The sequence below is a fragment of the Platichthys flesus genome, chromosome 17 (assembly GCF_949316205.1).
Source record: "Platichthys flesus chromosome 17, fPlaFle2.1, whole genome shotgun sequence".
Classification (NCBI taxonomy): Eukaryota; Metazoa; Chordata; class Actinopteri; order Pleuronectiformes; family Pleuronectidae; genus Platichthys; species Platichthys flesus.
In genome coordinates, this window is record NC_084961.1 from 11,899,314 (window position 1) to 11,925,853 (window position 26,540).

At 41.7% G+C, this 26,540-nt stretch overlaps 1 protein-coding gene across 1 annotated transcript; it reads right to left on the reverse strand.

The window, feature by feature from the left end:
- Positions 1 to 1,164: 1,164 nt before the first annotated feature.
- dnah3 (dynein axonemal heavy chain 3) lies at positions 1,165 to 22,957 on the reverse strand. The gene is made up of 61 exons (XM_062410314.1): positions 22,940 to 22,957; positions 22,047 to 22,148; positions 21,722 to 21,951; positions 21,361 to 21,514; positions 21,068 to 21,260; positions 20,752 to 20,947; positions 20,408 to 20,533; positions 19,837 to 20,032; positions 19,559 to 19,735; positions 19,319 to 19,449; positions 19,114 to 19,219; positions 18,837 to 19,015; positions 18,550 to 18,734; positions 18,252 to 18,375; positions 17,820 to 17,973; positions 17,488 to 17,632; positions 17,144 to 17,355; positions 16,912 to 17,003; positions 16,677 to 16,791; positions 16,363 to 16,479; positions 15,510 to 15,689; positions 15,281 to 15,417; positions 14,704 to 14,905; positions 14,448 to 14,540; positions 14,127 to 14,237; positions 13,891 to 14,005; positions 13,607 to 13,805; positions 13,410 to 13,518; positions 13,199 to 13,312; positions 12,739 to 12,915; positions 12,523 to 12,614; positions 12,223 to 12,442; positions 12,003 to 12,137; positions 11,780 to 11,891; positions 11,385 to 11,626; positions 11,137 to 11,237; positions 10,945 to 11,050; positions 10,704 to 10,833; positions 10,373 to 10,609; positions 10,174 to 10,277; positions 9,808 to 10,102; positions 9,520 to 9,699; positions 9,312 to 9,435; positions 9,069 to 9,225; positions 8,834 to 8,977; positions 7,716 to 8,382; positions 7,474 to 7,639; positions 7,174 to 7,390; positions 6,896 to 7,078; positions 6,613 to 6,811; positions 6,008 to 6,521; positions 4,273 to 5,900; positions 3,955 to 4,180; positions 3,623 to 3,867; positions 3,176 to 3,292; positions 2,820 to 2,977; positions 2,575 to 2,742; positions 2,322 to 2,464; positions 2,000 to 2,204; positions 1,594 to 1,731; positions 1,165 to 1,518 (listed from the first exon to the last, which is right to left on the reverse strand). The coding sequence occupies exons 1-61, from the start codon at positions 22,955 to 22,957 to the stop codon at positions 1,165 to 1,167; spliced, it is 12,096 nt and encodes a 4,031-aa protein (XP_062266298.1).
- Positions 22,958 to 26,540: the final 3,583 nt, after the last annotated feature.

Sequence of the window (26,540 nt, forward strand, 5' to 3'; positions counted from 1 at the left end):
GCATTTTTTTTTTTTTTTTTAATGATTAACCAATTGCATGTAAAATAATTTAAGGGATGGTTTACCCAAAAATGAAAATGCACTCATTATCTACTCACCACTATGCTGATGGAGGGCTAGGTGAAAGTGTTTGAGTCAACACAACACTTTCAGGGTTTCAGGGGTAAACAACGTTTGATCAAATCAACTACAATTGGAGGAAATGGCATCCTCTTCTTTAAACGTAAAAGAAAACCACAGAAATAAACATGCCTCTATAAGTGTCCGTAATCCCCGACATTCAAATTCGCCTCGAAACTTTGTCTTTTCACCCAGTTCACAAAGTCTATGTTCCAACAGTAACTTTTTGAAAAGCGCCGTTTCTCAAAATTATGAAATTTATTATAAGAAATACTTGTTGTTCAAAACCGTCATATTTCACCTACCCAACATACACAAAACCATATTTTTCTAATTCATATAGATCTTATTTCAGATCTTACTGCGGTATCGTCACTGGTCAACTATTCAATCTAACCTTTAAAATGTTAAATTCATCTACAAATCTCAGACATTTCTTTGTTTTCAGATTATATCTCATATAATCTTATATTGTAATTAACACAAGGAAAGACTCAATATTTATTAACTTAATATTTGTTGGTCATCCACCACTCATATAATCTTCACCTCTGTCAAAGGATGAGACACGTGTGGTATATACTGGTGTGCCTTTGCTGCTATCTAGTGTTTACCTTGAGAACACATTGCTGCTGGACCTGTGTCTCAATTCTGCAATTTGCATTGAGAAAATAGATTCTGACTATTTTTATTTCAACTGTGGTGGAGGAAGTATTAAAGTCAATAAATAGACATAAATGAAGGTAAAAGGACCAGATTAATTTCTTTACTTGCTTTTAACACACTAAAAGTATTGAAAGTACCTACAAAGTTTCCAAATGGAATCTACATCACTAACTTTGCCCTGTTAATGACAAAACCGTATACAGAGAACTTGTTTGCATAAGTTTCCTTTGAAGATAGAGCACTCAAAAAAATAAGTCCTCGGACAGTCAATGAGTAATTGAAAGGTCATAAAAGATTCCGGTCCCAGACAGCTCAGGTCCTTAAAGGCTCACACAGGAATCTCTTTGGCATATGGAATAATTAAGAATCAGCTGTATCTCAGTCATCCAGCTGGCAGAGGCATGCCACCCCACGGTTGATCCAGTGTTTCTCTGGCTTGTCAGAGGGCAGCTCGATGGACATGACGTAGTTGGTGGAGTGGCCTGTGGTGGACAGGGTCCCTCTACGAGCGCTGGTTTTGTACACGGGAGAAACGTAGAGGTTCTCATGGTTGAACTCGGCCATCACACCGGGTCTGAGCTTGATGATGGGTATAGAGTCGAAGAGGATCTTGGGAAGGGACTCTCCAATGACCATGTTCTCCCTGTCCCAGCGTGCACCCTCCATGAAAAGGCCCTTCACGTAGGCTCCATCCTCTGGCTTCTCGTCCATGTGGGTCTCCGCTTTGGTTACCTGGTAAACAATGAAGAGCATTACTCAAAAGATACCTATGATGGGAAAGTACTGAGGAAAGTCGAAATTTCTTACCTCAAATTCAAAGCCAATGAAGTCTATGGGGATGGTGTACTTCCTGGCAAAATTCTGAGACACTCCAGTTAGAAATGACTGCGTGAAGTAAAAACCAGAAAGCCAGAAGACTGTAGGCGGGCCTTTATCTATCCAGTCCTGTTAAAACACACATTCAAGCACATCTATAGTTATGAGCATATCGAAAACAAGCAATGCCATTCATAGTCTAGACATGCACCACCTAAATTTCTAGAATTACCTTGTGCTACATTTAGAGAGGAATTTATTCTTATACATGCAGATTATGAGGCTTGAATTTTGACGTTTAATACTTAGTATGTGTTTCGTCGATATTTCCAGTCAGATTCTAAATGTGTTCTCTTCATTCAAGGTCTGTGTGACCTGAAAGAGCCATAATTCGTACTTGTAGGAACTGCAGCCTGGCTAATAGATCGCACACGTAGCTTCCCAGTGGCTTGAGAGAGGGGTACGACTTGGCTGCCCATGTGGCGGGCACCTTGCCCACCAGCATGCTGTTAAAGATGCTCTCCAGCTCTGCAGACATAACAATCTGGCCCTTCAAAGCTTTCTGGATGTTCACCAGGCTGACCCGCACCACATGTGTGAGTCTGACGGGAAGAGAGAGTGACTCAGAATCAGGAGCATCCAGACATACATTTGAATTAATCACAATTAAAAATAAGTATTTGCAAGCTGATTTTTTGATTACATAGCAACACACGTACCTGTTGAAGCGGATCACTTCCTGCCTCAAAACAGTATTCATAGACTCCTCATACGTGACAGGGTATTTCTCTATTATCTTCTTCACGTCAAAGTCAGGTGGCAGCTTCGACAGGATGTCCTCTGCAAGGTCATCCACAACTTCCTGCAATATCAACAGAAGACCGATGAAGGTTGTATATCAGACAACACTTTTACACGTACTGTTTCCTCTGGGAAACAAGCCAAAAAGATCTGTCTGCTTGCAGTGCAAACCTGAGGAGACTTAGCCCCGCCTCCCATCTGCCTGGGCAGAGTTAATAGAACTCCATCCAGGAGCTGATTGGTCTCTTGATTATCCTTCGTGATGTCAGCATTGCTGTGAAGTCCAAACACGCAAGGGTCGGCAGAAATCGGCAGATTGCGAATGTACTTCACGTATGTCTGGAATAAAGAATGTTATTGGAGAAAATGAGTTTCTATGACTGTATCATTAATTAAGAACTTAGCAGAGATAATACCTGATAGAGGCCATGAGCTGGGACGTAATACAGATCTCCCTCACACAGGGGATGGCTTTCCTGCTCTATCACCTCCCAACTGTAGAAGATGGAGAGAAGCGAGAGCAGCAGTCTTCTGTCTTTGTCATCTGTCACTCTGCCTCCATAGTTGCATTCACCTTTGAAAAGAATAAAAGCAATCATCAAAACCAAAGAGGAGGTGGTATGTGTGTGATGCTTACTGACAGGTTATAATTAAAGTTTTGAATCATGCTAGACGTCAATGTAAAGAGAGAACCACAGACAAAGGTCCTGTTGTCTGCCCATGTCACTGGTGTAAATAAATGACCTGCTGTGTCAACAGCTTTGAAAGTCACCTGTAAGATATGTGAGGGCTGCCAGTGGAACATCAACATACTCATCCAGGAACATCTGGATCTGCCTCATGCTGATCCTCAGGTCAGACTCATTGAACTCGTAAGGAATATTCCAACCTGAAGAGAGAATGGAGAAAATAGGGTAAGGGTTTGTTTTTCGCCGTTATACTTATATAACTTAATACTTGATTTTGTCTTTCATTCTTATATATACTCTTAATTGAAGGTTTTGTTTAATTTTTGTTTTGTATCATATTTTTGGTTACATTTGGGTCCTAACCAACGCCACACATTTTTAACATTTTATTAAAGCATTTTGTATATATTTACTGAATAAAAGAAAATAAAAAACGAGCAACAGGGTATTTAGTAAAAATATGGATTAAAGCTACGATAAGCAGACTCCCATTTGCAGAAAAAGCTTAATAAATGTATTAAATGTCTTACCCAGAGGTCCAAAGTTCCTCCTTTCCTGTACCAGTGCATGGAAGAAAGTGAGACCAAACAGGAGCTTCTGCCAGATGTCTTGTTTCCTGGAGCTGACAAAGAAGGCGGGGTCAGAGATGGGGTGACTCAGGTAAGAGCGCAACAAGTTGGCTCTTATTCCTTTAGGCGGCTCATTGGTCATCTTAAGTCCATTCTGTAGGATACTGACTGGAAACTTGTCGGACGGATAACTTGTTAACCACAACCTGGGAAGAAAAGTAAAGATGCTTAGCTTTATCATGCTCACCATGAAAGACTGTTTTCAGTGAAGTCCACTGTGTAGAATTTGTTACCTAAAATTAGGGTGTGTGTTCTCTGGGATGATTGATTCCTCACAGATCCTCTCCAGAGCGGGCATCCAGCTGGTGCATAGGTGGCAGTTCTGAAGTACCACCCAGTTCCCCTCTTTGAGGCCTTTGGCAATCATCACAGCTGCTATGGGTCCCTGTCCCTGTCCGAGGGAAATGGTTTCGGTCTTACCGCCCCCCATGTCTACATCATCAGCAAACTTCAGCAGACCTGAAGGAACAAGGCAAGGATACATTATTGACTTTTTCAAAACAAAATAAATTAATCAGTAGATTAGGAAAAGGTCTTCCCAGGCTAATCACCTGCAGTTGGATCAGATCCTGCCGACAAAATAAAGATGAGAGGAGAGCAGCAGTTTGAGTCTTTGAAGCTTCCTGCCAGGTCAAAGGTTGGTGGTTCGATGAAAGCCTGTCCCATGTTGTCTACTATAAAATCCTGCACTGCTGGAACCAGCTTATCTGGCCTGTAGCATCTGATCACAACCATTCGGTCCATCCCCACCAACTCACTCCACTGGTCAGGCAACGGCTCTTTATGGGGCTGCCCTGAATCATAAATCTTCTTCCATTTTGAGATGTTCTCTTGAACATGGTCAAAGAAACCCTCCAGGTTTGGAAGTTTAGAGGCCCTGACAATCTCAGACCAAGATTTGTCTGACAGCCACTCTGTAGCAGGGTTGGGATAAGGGTTGTCCAACGCAACGCCACCTGTCAGGAGGAAGCGCCAGACTTGGTCATCAACCTGGCCCTTACCCTGCATTATGCCTATGGTGAGCAGCAGGGAGAAGAGCAGCTTATCCTTCTCAAAAAGTGAGCGGCACACGTTATTATAGATGCAGAGGGTAAAGTACTCCACAATGCTGTCGATTCTCTCAGTCAAATCATCACTCTCCACGCTCTCAGAGATGGAATACACGTAGAGGTTGATGAACCAGGTCAGGGAGTATTGGTACATAGGCTCGATGTTGGCCAATTCCGAGATGCAGAAAAACAGGATGGACGAGTGCTCAGCCACGGGACGGTAGCCCATACGGGTGTCATCAATCTCTTTCTCAGTGACACTGGAAATTTTTTGCTTCTCAGATATCTCCTCTGAGAGAATCTTGGAAGAAGACAGGACTTTAATTGCTGTTTCGTCCTCCAGAATGTTCCCTTCAGAGGATGAGAGCACCTTCAGGATCTTATCCTCAATTTCTTTCAGCATCTTGTTGTTAGCAGCACTCTCCAGAATGAGCTGGTTCTTCTTCTCTTCCAGCTCTGGTTTCTCTTTGGCCACTACAAGCCCTAAAAGCTGGTCCTGCAACCCCTGGGGAGTGATCATAAAGTTCAGAAGACAGACTTTGACAGCCACCTCAGGGAGATAGTGAGGGTTCCTCAGTCCAGTGGTCATGTAGAACGAGAAGTCTTTAGAATATTCCACCGTATTCTCTCCTATTTTCATGTACTCCACACCCTGCTGTTTGAAGGTTTGCTTCAGCAGCAGAGTCTCAAGTACAGGATCAAGTTCCTCTCCAACATTCTCCAGTAGAACCGGAGTACCAAACTGAATGCAGTTCTCCAAAACTTTCACATAGTTTTCATCTGACATTTTGATGACAGTAAGCTTATTTGTCTTCTCCATGTTCTTGATCCACTTGTTGGCCTGACCTTGAGGGTCAATCATCAGGGGCCAGCGACGGGAGTTAAACACCATGATACCATTGTCTGTTGAGAAGGAGTCGACTGGCAGCCCAGCAATCTGCCACGCCCTGATGGCCACCTGGTTACCCAGGGTGCTGCTTAGGGTGAAGTCCTCCGTGCAGGGTATTTTCTTCTCTTGGCAAAGGATGTGCCACTGTTCCTGACAATCTATGCGAAAATCTACTGTAAAAGCCCCAAGGTAAGATACAGATGCTGAAGAGAGGAGTATGTCACCTGTCAGGTTGGTGTATCTGCAGAGGGAAAATAGTACCAATATGATTTATGTTAAACTTCAGGAACACTACATCACACATCATCATTAATACATGAACATACATGATAAGTATGTTTTGATTACCTAATCCCTAGTTGCCTTGCAGCCTCGGTCCACCTGTCCTTCTCTCCACCAAGTCCTCCAATCAGCTTCTCTGCCCTGATCAGCTTCTCAGAACACAGCTCAATGTTCGCTTCCAACTCTTTCTTCTTCTTAATCATGGCCGCCAAGTCGTCATTCAAGCTCTGCAGTCTGTCCTCTACTTCCTTCAGTTCAGCCCTCTTCACTGACAACATTGCCATCTGTACCGACAGCTCCTCCTCTGCTTGCTTCAACCTCTCCTTCTTTGGGGCCACGACTTTGGATATGCGCTCATACACTTCCATCGCCCGCACCCATTTACAGAGGCCCTCGCAAGCCGAGGAGACATTCTTAATGACAGAGGGCTGGAAGTCTTCGTTGTGGATAAACTTATCTCTGATTTTCTTTATGTTGGCAGCAGGGATGTTGTCTTTGTCGTAGGCTTTGAGGCTTTCCAAAAATTTCAGGTCTCCCAGGAGTTTCTTGGAAGGGCCCCAGTAGTCATCAACCATCTTACCTGTAACACAAACACTTGATGTTCTCAATCTTACAAATATTACTGAACACTATGCATTACGAAGATTCAATCAAAGCTTAAAATGTTTTACCGGAGCCACTGGGATCGGGCTTTCTCTCAGGTTTAATGCCCTTCATGATACAGATAGACTCCATGACTAGTTTGACTAGACCTGGTGGGTTAGCCATCGACTTAACCACTGTGATGTCGGAAGGTTTTAAGGTGTCCAGGGCTGACAAGGCAGCTGCCAGTGCAGGCAGTGCTTCTGCCAGGTCTCCCTCACAATCATCCTGAAAGACAAGTGGTATAATCAATCTCTACATATTTACATGTGCACAATGCTTTCTGATGTGAAAAATATGCCATTGCTTTACCTTAATGGCTTGCGCTTCTGCTGCTGCGTCATTAGCCACTTTCTCATCTGCAGACACTAGTTCTTTCTTGGCATCCACCTCCACTGTTTCTGCCTCGATTGTAACCATCATCTTATCTGTCTCAGCTGAGGTCTTGATGAGCTCTGGCTGCAAGGCTGTTAGCTCCAGCTGCATCACTGATACCTGTAAACATTACGAAATGATCTTAGGATGTATCAATACAATTAATTTAGTCGGACAAACAAGTTAACATTCATGGTGAATTTACTTTAATTCACCTGAGATGCAGCAAAGTCCAGTTTCTGGAGACCAACGATGTAGCGGTTCCTTACAGAGTCAACCTCATTCCTCTTGGCTGTAAGCAGAGTCTTGTAGGTGAGGATGAGTTCAAGGTAAGAGGTGGGCGTGACATAGTTGTGTCGCCTCAATCTGGAGAAATACTTTTCAGACATCTCCCCAACACTAATCTGGAAGTTCTTGCACATCTCCACCACCCTGTTGAAAGGATACAAACAGAGTGTGGGCAAACTGCACAGTGTTAAGCAGCTGGAAGTACTATTCGATATTTATGTCCTTACTCTAGTTTGATTTCACTCTCCATTTCCACATCTTCGAGGAACTTGTGGGCCACCATCTCCAGAGCATCGTTTGGCCACTTGTGAAACCAGTCGATGGTGCAGCAGTTGATAAGGGAGGGGAACATCCTAAGACGGTTTCTAAATGCGTCGCCAATGGGGCTCATGGCTGTTGAACACAATGATTCACAGTTACAACAACTTTGTAAAACTTCAAAAAAAAAAAGAGACATGTTCCTTCCTACCTAGTACAATATGAAGGTTGGCCTTCACACGGTCGATAAAGAAGTTGTACATTGAGAGCGGAGTTGCATCGATCTTTTTGCCTTCCATCCGAGCGATTCCCTGCATTTTGTCAATGATATCGGCACGTTCATCAGCAGCAAAGATGTTCGGGACATCACCGGTGTTAAGCAACATGTTGATGTCCTCCAACATGGCCTCATCCTTAATTTGGCTGTCGTTAAACAGGAACACTAGGCTCTTGCCCTCGATGCCTGCTTTAAGCATTATTATTTTGAGGTCATCTCGCCAGTCTGACAGGCTGTAGCTTTTGGTCAGCTCAATCTGGAACAAGATGTAATCATTAATGAAGGTGCCCAGCTTGGTGGCGCTCTGACGCCCTGAGCCACCAATGCCAACGAGCAGAAGGTGCCCGTTGTCTTGTTTTAGCACGCGGCAGATGCGGGAAATGTGCTCGATGGCAAACTTGAACATAACAAGAGACATGGGCGTCTTGCTGAGGTTATTGTACTCGTCCAGGTAAAACTCCATCACTTCCTGCAGAGCTTGCAAGTCTGTGATTTCATCATAGGCCTTAGTGTCCGAATCAGGCTTGCCATAGTCACCAAAGAGCAAGCTACGGATGCTCTCATCCACCACATTGCCATCTAGGCTGAGATGACTCAGGAGCTGGATAAGGATAGAAGAGATTTAGGATTTAACACAAGAGCTACAGTATTTAACCTTAACATCACTACATTACACAAGGTAGCAGCTTCTCCAACAAATTGTTAGGTGTTTTTAAAAGCTTTGTGCCGGCAGTGCTGCTCAGAAGCGGAAGTTAAATACATTTAGTAAATTTCCATCTTAACATCCCTTCCACTTAGAAGTCCTTTCTAACTAGGTGATAAATTTAGAAGAAGATCATGAAGGATTTAATTAATCTAAAAGCAGAAACTGTGGAAACTGATTGACAATTAGTAGTTAAGTAACTTTCAACTAAATTTAAATTGTGGTTTTAACTTTGCTGAAAGTGTTTTTCAAGTAAAGTCAAAATTTGTTTATGTGGCACAAAATTACAATTCACAAATTTGCCCGATTCTGTATATTTGCGTGTGTGTTTGTGTGGGTACATACGCACCTTTTCAACACTCTGATCAAAATACTTCATGGTCCTCTCTTTGACAATGCCAAAGAACCTCTCTCTGTCACTGAGGTCAATGAGTCTGTCATAGAAAACTCGGTAAACCTCGTGGATCCACAGGCGGATCAGTTTGTCTCCATTCTGACATTAATGGACAAAATATATGATGAAGAGATGTTAGATCAGTTCCCAACAATTTATTTAGACCTTTCCCTATTTTTTCCGCTCTTACCTGCATGTGTGTTTGTGGAGTCAGGAGTACACCACGTATGACTCGAGCAAAGTCCCGCAGGTTAAAGATGTAGTGGGATTTTGAGGGGGTGGGCAAGAAGCTGTCGATGGTGTCCTTATAGACTGCCATTGTGGCCTGGATCATGATCTTACCTAGCCTGGGACATGAAACAAAATAGCAATTGGATAAAAGATAATTCATACCACTCCTCTATTGAACAATATAAAAAAATATATCAGTTACCTGCTGAAAGAGGGATCAAACCCTTTGCCGAAATGCCAATCAGTGATGGAGCTGAAGATCTTTGTCAGTGTTTCGTCCTCAAAGCAGTTGATAGAGATGACGTTCAAGTGACGAGTTAGGCGGCCTGGCATTTAAAAAATATATATATTAATCAAACTTTAAGTGCTGCTTCCTCCACTAAAGTCCCTAACCTATTATTTCAACATACCTGAAATGTCATTCTTCCCACCACCAGGAGGCGCCATGGCGGACATAAACAGCACATCAACTATGTTCAGTCTAGAGGTGTCCTTCCTGTCATACCAGTGATGGTGGTCAATCCACTGCCTGAGCAGTTCAATTGGGGGCTGGGCTCCATAGATTTCTTTAGAAGGCATGTTCAGGTCGTCTGTGGAAAAGGGATAACTTATCGTGTAATCTGTTCATCAAAATGAATAACATTTACACACATACTCTCGTGTGATATCCTTTTTCAATAATACTATTAAATAATTACCAACATAGACGACACACTTCTTTCCCACAGGAGGTCCAAACACGCCCTTCCTTCTTCGGTCCAGCTTTGCCATGATAATATCTTGGCTCTGATTGGCTGAGGTGCGGGCTGAGAAGTTGATACAATTAGGTGTGTACTTCTCCTTAGGCAGATCTACCAAGAAGCTTTGGTTGATGACAGATTTGCCTGTGCCGGTGGGCCCCACAAAAAGAGTTGGTACTTCATGCGAAAGGTAGGTTCGCAGGAAAAAGATTTGACGCGCTGTTTCCACGGTTGGAATGATGAGATCTGACACCTGGCAGAGAGAAAAATTGTTAGAGGAATCATGACCTGCAGCAGAAACCTCTGTGACCTAAACATTCTTACATTGGCTGCGGGTGGGATGACGTTCTCTGCAGTTGAGATTGAATCAGTCCATACTTTCCACTGTCCTTGCCCCTCTTTATGGAAGTAGTAGTCATAGACAGTGCCTACGGAAAAAAAAAAATACACTTCATGCATTGGAGCAAATATTTAATTTGAGATAACTATATATAATACATAATTATTGTGGACATTTTCTGACCTCTCTCAGGAAAGAGGTTGTTCTTTTTAAGGGTGACACTCGTCGGCCGAGGGTGTTGATCGTCCTGGCCCATGATCAGATTACGGAAGAAGATGTCAAACTTCTTGCGACTGTCCCCAGTGATAGTTCCACCCAGGGTCCACACTACCGCAAACAGAAACAGTCCCTGCAGCCACATGGTTGTCTGCATACCGGACAGATCCTGGGCGCCCTCCATTCCCGATGCAGAAATTTCATCTAGCCATACAGAAGACATGAACGTCAACAAACACACTGAGAAAAATGCATTGATTGTTCAATAAATGATCAATGACATGTAATTATTACTAACCCAACAGGCAGGTATAGAGCCTCATTAGACTAAAGGCCAAGTGGATGGGAGATGTAAGTATGACAAAGCGACACTCCCTGTCTATAAAGTCCAGACACGGCTGAACTAACCACTCAAACAGGTCCATTATCTGTGGGATGTTAAGACCAAACAAACAGAATTCAGACACATCATATGAGATCCCAAGAAAAGAGACAGAAATAGGCCTCAATGAGCCAATTGTGCATGTGTGCAATTTCACCAGCTCTATGTATTCAGAGTTCAGGCTTTCAGGCAGAGTGTTCATGTAAGAGTCTCTGAGAGGAGTCCAGCCCAACTGGTGAGGTTCCATGTAGATCATTCCACACCTTCAAACATAAGGTTACATGTAAACAAAAAAACACACCATCTTTGAATAAAGGTTTCAGAATATATATTTATCTGATTCACATACCTACTGACGGTAGCTGGAGAGGCTTGCTCCAGGTCAGCAGTTTCAAAGATCAGACTCATCTTGGCACTCATCTGGATGATCTCACCACTCATCAGACAAAGCTAGTGGCAAAATGAGACAATAAGAGAGGATTCTCATTTGACTTAAATCAAAAGGTAACGCCTATACATATCATGAATATTCACACAATTCCCATAATGTCATGATAATCTGCTTTTAAACGATGAAGTAATCAAAATGGGTAATACCTTCTTGTTGTCATCCAGCACAGTGTTCATGTTCTCAATCCAGACAGCATCGATGGGCCCATCAAAGATGATCCACTGTCGCTTCTCTGAGGTGGAGATGGCCTGATCCCTGTAGGTGGTGGCCAGGACACCATCAGACCACTCGTGGCTGACAGGATCGAAGCAGCCGTACAGTTGTCCCATGGTGATGGCCTTTGGGTTGATGATGGAGAAGTTCACAGCAAACTCATCCATCAGTTTGGCTAAATGATGAGAATTAGAGAGAATAAACAATTATACCATCTAATAACAAAACAGTAAAAGCTATAAATTAAATTATATCTATAAAACAAAAGTTGTGTATTATTGAGGGTGTATTATTGGCTTGTTAGGAGAGAAATAATATAATAAGCTACCTTTGTAAAGGTCTCCAAGGGCAGCAGCAAGGATCTTATACGCACACGTTTTTCCTCCCAGAGGCTCTCCTACTATCATAAAGCCATGGCGTACCAACATCATCTCATACACCTACACACATACAGAGAAAATCGCAGTACCATTATTTGGTTGAAGTATAGCAGCTAGCCAATCAATGTTTATGATTGTTAAGCATTAAAAGGCAATGCTCCTCCTTAGTACCTGGATAATTTTGCTAATGAACCATGGGACAGGCTGGAGGTTGAGCTTAGCGATGTTGTCATTGAGAGCCTTGAGGAGGAGGTCATAGTCTGGCTTCGGAAGGACAACTCCAGGGAATAGATCCGAGATGATACCCTGTGGGCAGCAGAGGAAGATTTCCACACAACAATTAGTAAACCAATTGAGGCACGTGTAGAAAAAGTTGTTTAAAATGTGTCACCTGAAACAGAGGAACGTCCTGAGCCAGAAACTTGGCCATGTTGACATCCATCAGTGCCCTGAGCAACAGCACGCTCTCGTTCTCCTCCGGGTAATTCAACTTCAAATTCCCTGCTGCCGTCAGCACAGACTTCACAGCTCGCATACCATAGTCGTAGTGGTGCTGGGAGGACAGCTGCTCGGAGCATAAACGGTAGGTGGCCACAATCTTCTGTGACAAACTGTCAAGAAAATTAGAAAGGTTTTAGCTTGTTTTATGAACTAAACTAAATAATTCTATCAGGACATTTTCTATTCATACCTGCGAGATTCAATGAAGCCCATGGAGTATAGTGAGATTTCTCCAATGAGACCATAGTCTGGAACCATCATAGCCACTGTGCGGAAAAGAACCTACAAGAGAGGATTGACAGGTGGTCGTCCATTCTCAGCATTTTATGTCACCAGCAGGATATTTAACTCTATTGTTGAATATTTCTCATAACAGGTGGATACATTTAGTGCTACAATGATGTACCTTCAGGTTGTCAGGAAGCTCGGCCCTGCCGGCGTAACCAGGGTTCATGGTGATGAAGACAGAGCAGGTTGGGTTTAGTGACAGCTCTGTCCCCTCAAAAAGGAAGGTCTTCAGGTCCTTGGCAATGGCCTGTTGTATACAGAGGACCTGCTGAGCCACCACAGACAGCACCTCCACCTGTGACACATAAAAACATGTGGCTAAAGGAGATTTTTTTGAAGGTTTTGTAATAAACTGTAAAAATAATCACAATACATTCATAAAACAAAGCTTTGAGTTTGAGGTGATAATTGCAATGTGACCAAATGTGACTGATAAATGAAAATAATGATAAACAGTCATCGATCTTGATTATTAATTTATATGTAACTAAAATATATTTAATTTCGTATATAAAACTTGTTTGGGTAAAATTTAACATATCCACAGTTTTGATTGCTGTAACAATGGTAGAGCTCACCTCAATCCGATTGAACTCATCAAAGCAGGCCCAGGCTCCAGACTGAGCAAGTCCTTTGAAGAACTTACTCATGGCCTTGTAGTCCAGCCCATCGGAACAGTTAAAAACCACACACTAGAACCAAGCAACAGGTGTAATGTCAGAACAATGAAAGAACTAAGTAAAACACAAGGTACACATCAGTGTTTTCCTGAAAACCGCTTTGGTATACCTGTTTAGCCAAAGCTTTAGCCAGATCTTTCGTGGTCTCAGTCTTGCCAGTACCTGCAGGACCCTCAGGAGCTCCTCCTAAGTTCAACTTCAGAGCCCCCATTAGAGTTCTGTGGCATTTAACCAAATGAGAAGATGAAGATTATTTGAACTACCTATTGCAGCTCTCCAATGATAGATAAAAAGAACTAACTATACCTGTAGCAGCGGTCAGTGAGTGGTGTGATGACCAGACGACCAGAGTTTCCTAGATATTCATAGCCATATTTCAGGCATGTAGTGATCATGCGGAGCATCACATCACCACCCTCCCAGAAGTAACGGAGCTGAGAAATCCAGGCAAAATCATTCAGCGTGGAGATACGGTCCTCTGCCAGTTGCGCCACCACGTCTCGAGCTTGGCCAAGAAAAGATTTGGATTGGATGAATACACGTTATGCTTTTAAAGGTTTTGCCAGGATGTTTGATATTTGGATTATTACCATGAACATCGATCACAGTCAGGCCACCGAGGGTCATTCTTGCTCCTCCAGAGAGCTTCCCACGCACCAGCTCCACGATGTCAGAAATCTGGTTGTTACACTTCTCTACATAGGCCTTTGGAATTAAAGGGAGTAAACATATTAGAGTTCAGTATAAAAAATGCAATATATGGTAATTTTACAAGTTGTTTTTCTAAAGTGTGTGGAAGTTAAAATAAGTGTCTCTAAAGACTGACAGGCAGGGTGTTGGTCTCGATGGCTTCAGACACTTCAGATGTCCAAAAGATGGAGGAAGCACAGATGACTACTTGGCCCGGCCACTGCAACACCCACTCCTTTCTGGGCACCTACAGAAGAGAAACGACAACATTTATTAATCAAGAACAAAGAGTAATGATAAACATTAATTTCTTATCACTCTACATATTAATTCAGCTAAAAAACCTCCATCCTCATAAAAATCATAGCATTCCAGGAATAACCGAAATATGGCATCAGTTAAACCTTACCAACATTATCCTCAAATTAAAAAATAAAGTGATACATAGAAGTAATACCTCTGAATATTGAGTCACTCCCTGAGAGATGACATGTCGAACACTCTTGAGCATTAGGTTCTCCACCTGCAGCAACCACTTCTCCACCATACCCTGAAAATGAATTGAAACAGTCCATCACATGTTGTTCACCATGTTATCTCCAGTAACTATTTCCTAACAAGATATAAATAAGATATACATCAATTTAACATGAAAATATGGTAAATAATGTGACAACTATTGAGATAATTAACTAGATCTGTCCGTTGTTTACCTTGGCTTCGGCTGGATAGATCTTATCTGTGAAGGGCACAGTCTCCTTCTCAGAGCTGACAATGCCGGTGATCGCCATGTCCTCGGTGAACTCCAGTTTGGCGATGCCCTCGAAACACTTCTTCAGGTGAGGCTGCACACACAGGGGGTCTTTGGTCTGAGACAGAATCTCCAGCAGCTCATCGTTTGAGAGAAAGAAGAACCTGGGGAACAACGATGAGGATGAGGAAGATCGAGGAAACTGACGAAGACCCTCAGCAAGACCCTGGAAGTTATAACCTATGTTTAAAGCAGTCTGTTAGGACATTAATCTCTTCTGCAGTCATGAGTTTGTAAAAGCAGTTGTGCAATTGTATCACAAACTAACAGCTTGTTACTTTAACTGAGGACTTCAATGATGAGTATATATCATTTGAGGAGCTTTGAGTAGATTCCTAGCGATTTGGCTTTGAGGAAGAAAATATCATTTTGGGATAGTGAAACAATACTCACAAAGCTAGAGCAAATCTTCTTCAACAGCTTACAAACAAAATAGTTCAAAGCGTTAGTGGTATAACTGTTTGTAATGGTAATAAAACCTTGGGAAATATAGCCTCTTCTTTTCCAGGTAGGTATTGAGTCCTTTTTGGATGTCATCTAGGAACACATTGGACTCCTGCAGGCGTGCCAGCATGTTATTCTGGCTTGTAGCCACCAGCACGTGCGTGTCTTTCACCTGGGTTAGTGTGAACAAAGAGGTGAAAGTGAAGTACATGACCTCCATTCAAGTGAACGTCAACAAGAAACTGTGTGTCAAGAAGATCTTACAGCCTCTGCAACGATATCCTTCCAGTAGCCGTCCACAACGCCAAACTTGCGTCCCTCTTCAGGCATCTGAGCGATGATGTCCTCCGAGCTGAAGATGGGCTCGAGGTAGAGCCAAGTAGACTGACACTGAAGCATGGAGTCCAGGATGTCCTGCATACTCAGCAGCTTATCCTCCCATAGCTGAGAAACCACATTATAACAGCTATCATCTTATGGTTGTGTGTAAGCATTTCTAAGGGAGAGTTTACAAAATGCTTCAACCATCAAGAAAAAGCAAATATGGTCGAAGAACTGAACAAAAGCAACACTACAAATATATAAAATAAGAGAATGGACAAAGAAATGCAATACAGAACAAATGTACAATTAAACCCAATGAACCCAGGTCTGTTCAATTTTAAAATGATAAAATGGTTTCAGGGGATTTCTGTGTTGTGACCCACCTTACAATCAACCACCAAGCCCTTTTTATGGCTTCTGGCTTAGACATTTTGTGGCGGAATGGCACAACTGAGGCTGTGTTCATTTAGATCAGGATGTTTTATTACTTGTGGCTTGAAATTATGCTTGGATTCATTCCCCTGAGACTACCTCTTGTTGAAAACACAAGTACAATGAGATATTTTATTGCTTTATGTGGCAGAGCCCCACACAGAAAATGTTCCTCAAAATCACAGACTCAGGTGTTTTTTTACCCATTTGACTCATATTATGTTGGCATGATCATTTATACACTAATGTCATCCACAGCTCCCTGTAGCATGTATACAGTTTAACACCTGTATCCACCATAGAGCAGGATTGTTATGTATGGTTCATCTGCAGTGTTGATTTCAAAAGAATAATGACTTACCTTGCATTCAGCCTCTATTGGCTTAATAAAAGGTGAACCTCGCATAGTCTGGGTCTTGATAACGTGGTCATCCAGAAGCATTTGGATGTCATCCACAGCTGATAAAATACTTGTACCCTATTGTTAAAAAAGAAATTGAATTTAGTACAAGGTCAATGTACAGTGTGAAAATTCATGGGCAGCGGAGTTAGTGATAGTGACGACAGCATGACCGGAATAACAATGACAAGAAAAAAATCAATGAGAGTGTTTAAACATTTCAGCAGTCTATTGTAAAAGTGCAGCATGTGGTCATATGTGTGTGCTTTTCTAACTGTATCTCTGTAGGGAGTGAAAGAGAAGCAGAGGTCAATCCATTCGATTTTCATCTTCTCCATTGATTTTTCTAGAGAGTACTCTTTACTGGCGGCCGCTCCCATTTCTTCCATCCTAGGGCAGAGGTAAGAAAAAGAAATGCATCACTTTTTCTCTACAGCTACGTTTTTTTAAATCTATCTGAGTGCATTTCGCGCTCTAAAAAAAAGCTACAATGTAAGCAAAGGACATTACTTGCTGGAGAACTTGGACAGCCCCAGGTCCAACATATTCAGCAGTGAGCTGCTCACACCTGGTTTGACTTCAAAACCCACAATGCTGCTAATCTGTAGGCAGAGCAGAGTGTCATGAATTATTCACAATGGTTTCATGGATCACAAGAGATACACATGGACACAAAGTGAACCTGGCACTGGATTTCTATCAGTGTCAGGAGATCTAATGTAGCAAAAAATATTAACTCAACCTTCTCCCAGTGGCGGTCTTTGATGCCGGGGTTACAGATGGTTATGAGGATGGGTAGGTGCAGCCTGAACTTGTCTATCTTGCTTTTGAAGCTTTTGGCCACACGACAAGACCCCGGGAGACTAGAGAAGGTTTTGGTGAGTTTATACATCATTCTTTGCATGATATCCAGTTCATCAGTGATCTTCTCAGCATCCAGTTGCAGAAAAGGACCTAGGAATGAAATGATGTGTAAAAAACTGTGCATGCTGCTAGCACTTGCTGCATGCCACTATGATTTGTTCCATTTAGAGCTTATAAAATGCAGTCACACTGTGGCTACGGCAAAAAAATAATGTTATCTACCATTCAACCACACTTCAGACATGTTCTGAAAGTTCAGGGCTGTGCCCCAGAGCTGTTCAAATGGCTGTTTGTTGACTATCATGGTTTGCAGCATTGGGAATTGGCTTAGCTCCTTCTCCAGCAAAGTTTCTTCCCTGTTGATATCCTGTTGAAATGAAATTGGTGTTACTTTTTTCAAGCTACCATCCTACTAGCTCAGAAATACGATTTCCACGATAAATAAATTCCCGCATTCATCCATATTGTTATTGTGATTTTTAAAAGATGAATAATCACAAATGCGCTAGTGGTATCTGAAACATCTGTAACCGTCTTAGTGTCGTGTCTATTACCTCTAGTTCAGTGACAGCAGACTCGAGGTTGGCAGTGATTTGAGATAGGGTTTCCACATTGTTTTCTATTTCCTCCATGTTCATCACTTCTTTCTTCTTGAAGGCCTGTATCTCCTTGTCCACCTCCTGCAGCCGCTGGTCAAACTCTAATATCCTGAGACAGGCAAAAGGCGATATAGCAGTTGTTACAGTTGTCAGCTTTTACAATTGGCTTAATATCTACAACATTTAATAAATAAAACAAATATTTTGTAGTATACTATAAGAGGGATATGAGAAGAAGTACAGTAAAGAACAGGACATAGTCGATATGACACTGACACCACAAAGTTCTTATGTTGAAGGAAGATGGAGACAGATAAATTTGATTCAAACACTATGTTCAACTATGGTGGTTGCACCACAGGTGTGGAAAGTGTCCTTTGCATGAACCTTTTTTGCAGATAGTCCTCAGCTTGTTCTCTCATGGCGGCCAGACGAGCCTTGCTGTCCTCAAGCTCAGTCACGATCTGTTTGGGCCACTGGAAAACACGGGAGTTCAGCCTCAAGTCATCAGCTGGAAAATTGGAAGAGAAGGAGACATAAGCAAATGCTTTCTTGCACTCGTTACACATACTATCATATGAACATAGGGCTTATGTCTAGCTGATGCATTTATGGAAGCGTCTGTGTATATTACATGTCATTTGTTTCAACTGTAATTGCAGATACCATGAGCGGTTTCACATACATGGCAGAGTGGCAAAGTCCAAGAGGAAGAAGAGGCGGTAGGACGCTTCATGAATCTCATCCATCAGCTTGTAAATGGTCACTTCACTGGTCGTTTTAATGTACTGTTTGAGAGACACCAAGTCTTCTGTAGTTTCTGGGGTGCCTCTCACAGTCTCCATAATCTCCTTAAATTTTTGACAGATCCTAGGAGAGAACAATAACTTGTATTTAACATTGAGTCTCTTTTCAAAAGAATGCAAACAGGATAATGCATACAGTGTGCTGAACCACAGTGTTCACTCTTGCCCTATGTTTAACTCTCTGTTCTCTTCCACTTCAAACGTGACGATCTTGACTTTCAGTTTCTCGGCAAGATCACACAGGTCTTCATTCAGCTTGTCAGCACACAGACAAAACATGGACAAAGGCACTGTCAGAGGCAGTGAGGCGATCTCCTTCCACAGGAGATTGATGCTCTTGATTTTCTGAAGATTGAAAGAGGGAGATGGGATATGTAAATGCTTCTTGAAAGAGAAGAACATGTTTAAAGTAGATTTTAGAAGGAAAGATAAGGTTTAATTACCCCGGTAGATCCTTCTAACGAGTGCTTCTCTGTGAGGAATACAGATATCGCCTGCTTCTCTGTATCGTCCAGAAGATTGCTGTATTTTTGATAGACATTCAAATACCTAAAAAAATGAAATGCAGTTTAAATATTTCTTTTTGACAAATAACAATAATAATAATAATAATGCAAAGACACATTAATACAGATGATGTTTCTTTACTTTTTGGGTCCAACTGTGTTCCTGTTGAAAACATTCTCAACCTCATTGATTACACTTATAACCAAGGATTCATCAGGATTGACGGTGCGAAGGTAGAAGTTCTTGATATCAGGAAAGAGGAAACACTCCACCTGGTCAAACAAGCACGAGAAGCACATATTATAGGGAGTGAATAAAAATCTAAATATAGACAACTTTGTGTAACATGTGGTAGTTTGTGGGGCGGAGGGAATGCTGTACCCTTGGTAACTTCTCAGCACTCTTAATGATTTCCATGAAGGCTCTGTGAATGATGTCCCAACATTCCTGAAAGCTTGGACAAAAGCCAATGCCTTGCTCATCAACCCGCAGCTTAACCAGCAGGACCTGGGTCTGAATGTACTTCATCTCATCAAAAACCTCAAAGTCATTGCCCTCCTTTAAAACACAGGACAGACAATGATAAGTGAAGTGAGAATTCTTAGAAGCATCAACATGTTGCATACGCCCTATATCATTTTAGCAACCATTTAACTGACCTGATGTGTTGTGAAGAAAGAAAGCAGGTCGTGTAATGATTGCGTGACGAGGCTCCGGAGCTGCAATGACATGAGAGCGGCCGCACAGTCGAAAAACTCCCGGGCACAAACTGGAGCATCCTGTTTACTCCTGGGTATGAGCGACAACCACAGGTCCTCAAAGGTCTTAAACAGTGTAGCACAGTGAGGCAGCCACCTAGAAGATGGGTTCAGTTTAGTTGTATATAATTTATAATAATAATATCATTTATTACAACATTTTTAGCATTCAAAATCTATGGGTGTGTTGTGACATAAAATCATAGGGAAAACTCATTTAGAATATTTATATTTAATTCAACTCAAATTCACAAATCCAAACTTAAGGCTGTGGATTTGTTATGTAACATTACAAAGTGGACAAGGTGGACACCTCGAGCCTGAACGTAGAGCAGGATTAGCTGTCCTAGTTGTGTACACACACTGCAGACCTATACACCAACGAGACAACACTACACTAATTAAGTCTCACTTATAGTCTCCCTGACAGACTGGCTGTTTCGAGACCACCTGGTGAGATGGCATAACTCACTTTTGGTCCAGCTCCTCTCTGGTGTCTTGGCACTGCCTCCGAACAAATGCTTCAAACTCAGATGGCAGGAGGGGGAGGCTGGTGGAGACGAGGTCCTCAATTCTGACAAATCTCAATGATGAGAAGCTGTAATAAGAAATAATTGGTTATTATTTGGACATTCTTTTGCCGCTGTATCTGACACCACATCTCCTGTGACAAGGAGCAGCCAGAAGCTCTTGTGATTTAGCTCTAATGAGCAGTACCAGCTGTAGGAAGTTTACATTTCCTGTGTCAATCCCATTTACTCATTCCGTGAAATGTGGTATTCATTGAATGGACAGTACATTATGCTTCTGTATTACCTGTTTAGCCAGACATCTTGCAGTAGGACCATAAGGGGACTGATGGTGAAAAGGTGCTTGGTTTGCCAACCCTTCGCTTCCATGCAACTAGCTGCCCAGGGCACAGGTGCACGTATCACTCTGCTCGGGAAGGACTTGGGAATGCTCCATATGGACAGACGCTGGCATTCAGACGGGTCCATCAGAATGTAATCCACTGAGAATGAATAAGAGCGACTATGAAATGAGGGTTAAAAATTCAAACTGTATGCTTTAAGTGTCTAAATAAAGCACTGCTGCCAATAATTGAAGAATCCCTGGAGCTATTGTTTTATACCTATGCTTTTCTTGAGACTGAAGTCATAATCTCTTTTGACCTCCACTTTCAGGTCAGCCCTCAAAGTCTGGATATTTTTACATGTATCCGCAGTGTCAGGAGGCAGCAGGCGCAGGATGTTCATCATCTGCTGCTCTGGCTGTGGGGCCAGCACTGAACTGGGGATACCATTGGTGATGTAGTACACATACCTCTGTGTGAGAAAAGTCCAGATCAGCAGTGTTAGAAAAACAAGACTCAGAATAATCCAATTAGCAACTGAACTGCTCTGAACTGAATTTGCAGATACTTGCTTCTAAGTCCCTCTCAGAAGGTTCAGCCTGCGTGGCCCTCATCTTCTCCTCTTGGCTGAGCATGATATCCAGCTGCTCTACTGGACTCATAGGGCGGCTGCTGGGAGGGCAAAGATTTCTTGTATCCCTGTGAAAGAAAAATAATGATTCAGATCAAGTTCTGTAAGAGAAACATATTTATTGATGAACTTAGTTGTTTAAAGGGCATAGCTACCTTCTTTTATTTCTCCTTCCCAGTGGTGAAGATGCTAAATGCTTCATTAAGATCAAAATCCATTCTTAGACGTTTCCAGGCCAATATTAAGTGATTCCCCAGAAAGAAAAGTAAAGAACATTCAAATTTCAGAAAGGCATCCCCTGGTCACCTGGACCAAGATAAGAAGATAAGACAACAGAAAGGATACAAGGCTCTAATGAGGCGCGTCGTCCTCTCCGGAGGCTATTAATTCTCAGGTGCTGGGCATAGGGGCTGAAGTTGTTTGCAATGGACTCACTCGGAGCACGGTTGGGACGCTGCTCTTTAAAAGGAACGGCCACAGTCAAAGACTTGGTCTGAAGGATGGGTGGGTATATGCTGTGCCTCAAGGCCATCTGAGGTGAAATAACAGAGTGAATGTTAAATATGGCATCACACAGGGGTTTACAACTTACATGTACGTATGTAATAGAGTGATTGACATCCTTACTTGATACAGCTCTGAGGGTTCTTTGCAACAAGTCAATAGAAAACGTGGGGGGAAAGGATATCGTCTGCTCTGACTCCTATCACAGTCATCCTCCTTCTGTAGCTCACAAAAAAATCACAGAGGATGGCAAAAGGTTATCTTAGGAGTTCATCGTTTTTTATTTTCTACACAAGGGAAAGTCAATATATTAATATTGATGATAATCGCAATGTAATTTTCATCATTGGCAATATGACAAAGGTTCAATTTGTATCGAGAGAATACTTATGTTGTGGTGAAGAGTTTTAACGTATTCTATCTACCCTCAGATTGTAAGACGTTTCATTGTTGTAAATATGGTAATGTCAAAATAAACTTTATTTATACCGCAATTCTCTTAACAACATACAAAGTGTTTGTGTTTCACTCAGGAATAAAGAAATAGGCATTCAAATAAAATCAACCGAAAAATAATGTTGCATTTATGTGATAACTATTGATATCAACGGATATATTTTGTTTTTATCTTGATATCATGTTTGTCAATATGGCATAGTCCTATATTACACAAGCCTTATTCATTCAAAAGATTCACAACAGTCATTCAATATGTATTTATTCATTGTAATGTTATAACAGTCATGCATCTCCTGCAGAATTGTTTTGTGGCATAGCTCTATATTTATACATTTAATTTTAACACTCCTATCTGTCTGACCACCTCAACGTGGTTGTCTGGTCTACTTGACACATTGCATCCTGCTGACAGTAATTTGTCTTTTATTTACTTTTCTTGCTTTACTGTCAAAGCACTTTGTAAACTCTATATAAACAAATACATTTATTAATGTTAATTTTCAAACTGCGACTGACACCATCACAATTTTCACAAATTTAAGCAGGCTTAACGTCACCTGGGTCAGTTGCTCCATGTTGCTTAGCTTTTTGAGCAGTACGGACAAGCTTAAATCGTGGCAGCAGTAACTCGTAGAGGTGCTGCCGGTGTGAACGGAAGCTGCCATTGATGTGTCAGGGCAGTTGCCTTTGTTGTGACACTGTTTAGTGGCAGCTACTTTTGCTTTCACACTGTGATTCATCCACGCTCTGCGATTGATCAAAGGACAACTGCTGACTGACGCCAGTGATACTTGGAAGAGAGCTGTTGACTTTTACTACCATCTATATACTGTTGAGGAATTATTTACCATCCTCACACATCACTGTATATGCCCAGTCTGTGTCTCTCTCCATTACTCTCTGTCTCACTCCCTCAAAAGTCTCTCTCTCTGTCCAACTGGTATCATGTCATAAACATACAGCTTTTATAAATCAGTCTCTGGACCCTGCTAGAATGGCACACATTCAAAATTTCTCGGGAGGAATTTCTCGGGAGGAATTTTCCTGATTAGATTTTAATAAAATGTCTTACCAAGGGACCATTACTAATCATGAGACCAATTCATTTATTGCTTATCAGAATTGGGGTTTTCCCAAGTAGGTTAACACATACATGGAATTTTTTCATAGATATTGTCCTTGGAACATTATACTGTCTTGCAGGAGCGGATCTATAATTTTTCTAAATCAGGGGTCATCATGGGGACAGAATTTACTAGGGTGGTCACTTAAATCTTTTTTTTACCTGTAATGACTTGTTCGATTTCAAAATATACAGTTTATGAAGAGCATCAGACCGTCTGATCCAGCATCAGGTGCTCACTGTCATCTTCACCCATTGCCTGCTCTCTGGACCAATCAGCGAGTTAAGTCAGAAACTTTCCACTGTTTTGCTATGAAAATGGAAGAGGCTACCAAGCAAAGCTGTCCTGAGCTGACAATCGCAACACCACAGCATCTGAGAAGTGGCATGTGGAAGTGTTCGAAGGTGAGGCCAGGTTTGTCCATTTCACCTGTTAGCTTTGGATCCAAGTGAAGCAGCGGAGGAGGCACCACAGACAAGCAGAGCAACGTCAAATGTCCATCCTCGACTTGTGTACTTCAAAAAAGCTTGAAACACATTATGAAACACATTTTCATAATTTGTTTGTTTTTACAGGGGCCGATCAGATTCCACCTAGTGGCCTCCTGTCCCCTCCCTTGGATCAATTCCTGCTCCCAGGAAATTATGATCTTTTAGATCTTTTGACCAATGTTTAATTTTAACATGTGATATTTTTAGGGTATTTTTCTGGTCAGACATACACTCCCTTACATATACCTACAATGTACCATCCATGTTTTTCTTTAAATCAAATAGAATTCAAGGTCACAGATTTTGCTCGAGGATTCAGGGACAAATTATTGTGATGCATCACTCAGGGATAAAGGCCAAGCTTCCTTCCTCAAGGGTAAATGCCAAATAAAATGTATTAGTCAATGTTTTCTTGGACCAGTGTGCACATTCGTTCAGCTGCAGTGGCTCTGCAACAAGAGAGGACAAGCCGCATAGTTTAAATAGCTTATAAGACTTTGCTTGTTGACACAGTTATTCCAGTATAGTTACACAAATCAAGGTTTGTGCAACAGTCACTGACACAAAGCCATGAGCTGTGTTATTTACACTGATTATGGATTTGTTTGGTCGGTTCTCAGTGTAGTTCCCTCACAATAAAACACACTGTGTCATGTGGAGTATTTGAGTTATGAGGAACCTTATCTGAAGAGCCAGGAGCTTCCTCTATTTTATTATCAGCTAAGCATTAACATAATGTAATAATGTGAAGACTGAAACAAGCCGCACACTCTGAAAACTGAATTTTTCTGAGTTGTCAGACTCTCATTGGGTTTTGGAAGATATGGCATCTCTGTGTCTTGCTCCTCTTGGCAGGCAACGTTAATTTTTTGATTTTCATTAGAAGGAGAATGATCATGCTGTTCTCCCGTGGAGGGGGCTTTCTGAAGTGCGTTGCTCAAGGAGTCCTTGTAGGAGAAAGCTGGAGCTGGAGTCAGACTAATCTCTGAAGGTTAAAAAGGTCCCTCTGTTACATATTGGATTTTGACATATGGCTCAAGCATTTAAACGCATGCTGAAGTTAATAGCATCTTCCAACAGAACCTCCACTAGCTTCTTTTTTATAATATATATGGATTCATTACTGCAATATTTATGTACTATAATCTAGGGTGGGTATTGATGCAGCAGCTGAATTCATATGAATTATGTTTGAACCCACAACTGCTGACTGCAGAGCCCATAAATACAGCATCGGCCTGGCAGAACCACTCACAAGCCAGACTGGTCTTAAGTTATAGGACTGAGTGTGTGAACAGAATCTTAATGTAATCACCTCCTTGTTTCTTCATTGAACTGGGTTCTGCTGTGATTGGTGGCACCCTTTGTTATTCCAGCACTGAATCTCAGCTTTTTAAGCAATGAAATCATGAATCTGCATGCGCGACACGTTATCACAACTTTTACTGCCCTTAAACAGAGCAGAAGTTGAATTGGAATTTTCATTGACAAATCAGGTCGGACAATTCAATGCGATTATCACAAACAAATTACTCAATGGTCCAGACAAATTGGCAAAGTTTATGTCCTAACAGTGACGTTTTGACTGGCACAATTTCTCAAAATAAAGACATTTATTTCCCATCATATTTCAGCTACACAAACAAGCACAAAAACATATTTTTCTAATTAATGAAGGTCTTTTTTCAGCTCTTACCGGGGTATCATCACTGATCAATTATTCATTCTAACCTTTAAAATATTAAATTCGTCTATAGATCTCTGACCTTTATTAATTTTCACATTATATTATTATTATTATATTAAGGTGTAATTGACAGAAGGAAAGACTTTTAATATTTGTTGGTCATCCACCACTCATATACTCTTCCCCTTCGTCAAAGGATGAGACATGTGTGGATGATACTGGTGTGCCTTTGCTGCTGTCTAAATTATTCTTATACATGAATTTTGACTTTATATACTTAATATATGTTTCTTCGATATTTCCAGTCAGATTCTAAATGTGTTCTCTTTATTCAAGGGCTATTTGACCTGAAAGAGCCATAATTCTTACTTGTAGGAACTGCAGCCTGGCTAATAGATCTCTCACAAAGCTCCCCAGTGGCTTGAGAGAGGAATACGACTTGGCTGCCCTTGTGGCGGGCACCTTGCCCACCAGCATGCTGTAAAAGATGTTCTTGAGCTCTGCAGACATAACAATCTGGCCCCTCAAAGCTTTCTGGATGTGTACCAGGCTGACCCGCAACACATGTGGGAGTCTGACAGGAAGAGAGAGTGTCAAGGAGCAGCCAGAAGCTTGTGTGATTTAGCTCCAAAGCAATATGAGCAGTATCAGCAGTAGGAAGTATACATTTCCTGTGACAATTCCACTTACTCGTTCAGTGAAATGTGGTATTCATTGAATGGACAGAACATTACACGTCTGTATTACCTGTTTAGCCAGACATCTTGCAGTAGGACCATGGGGGGACTGACAGTAAAAAGGTGCTGGCTTTGCCACCAAGTATGCTTCCATGTAAATAGCTGTAATACTAATGTTT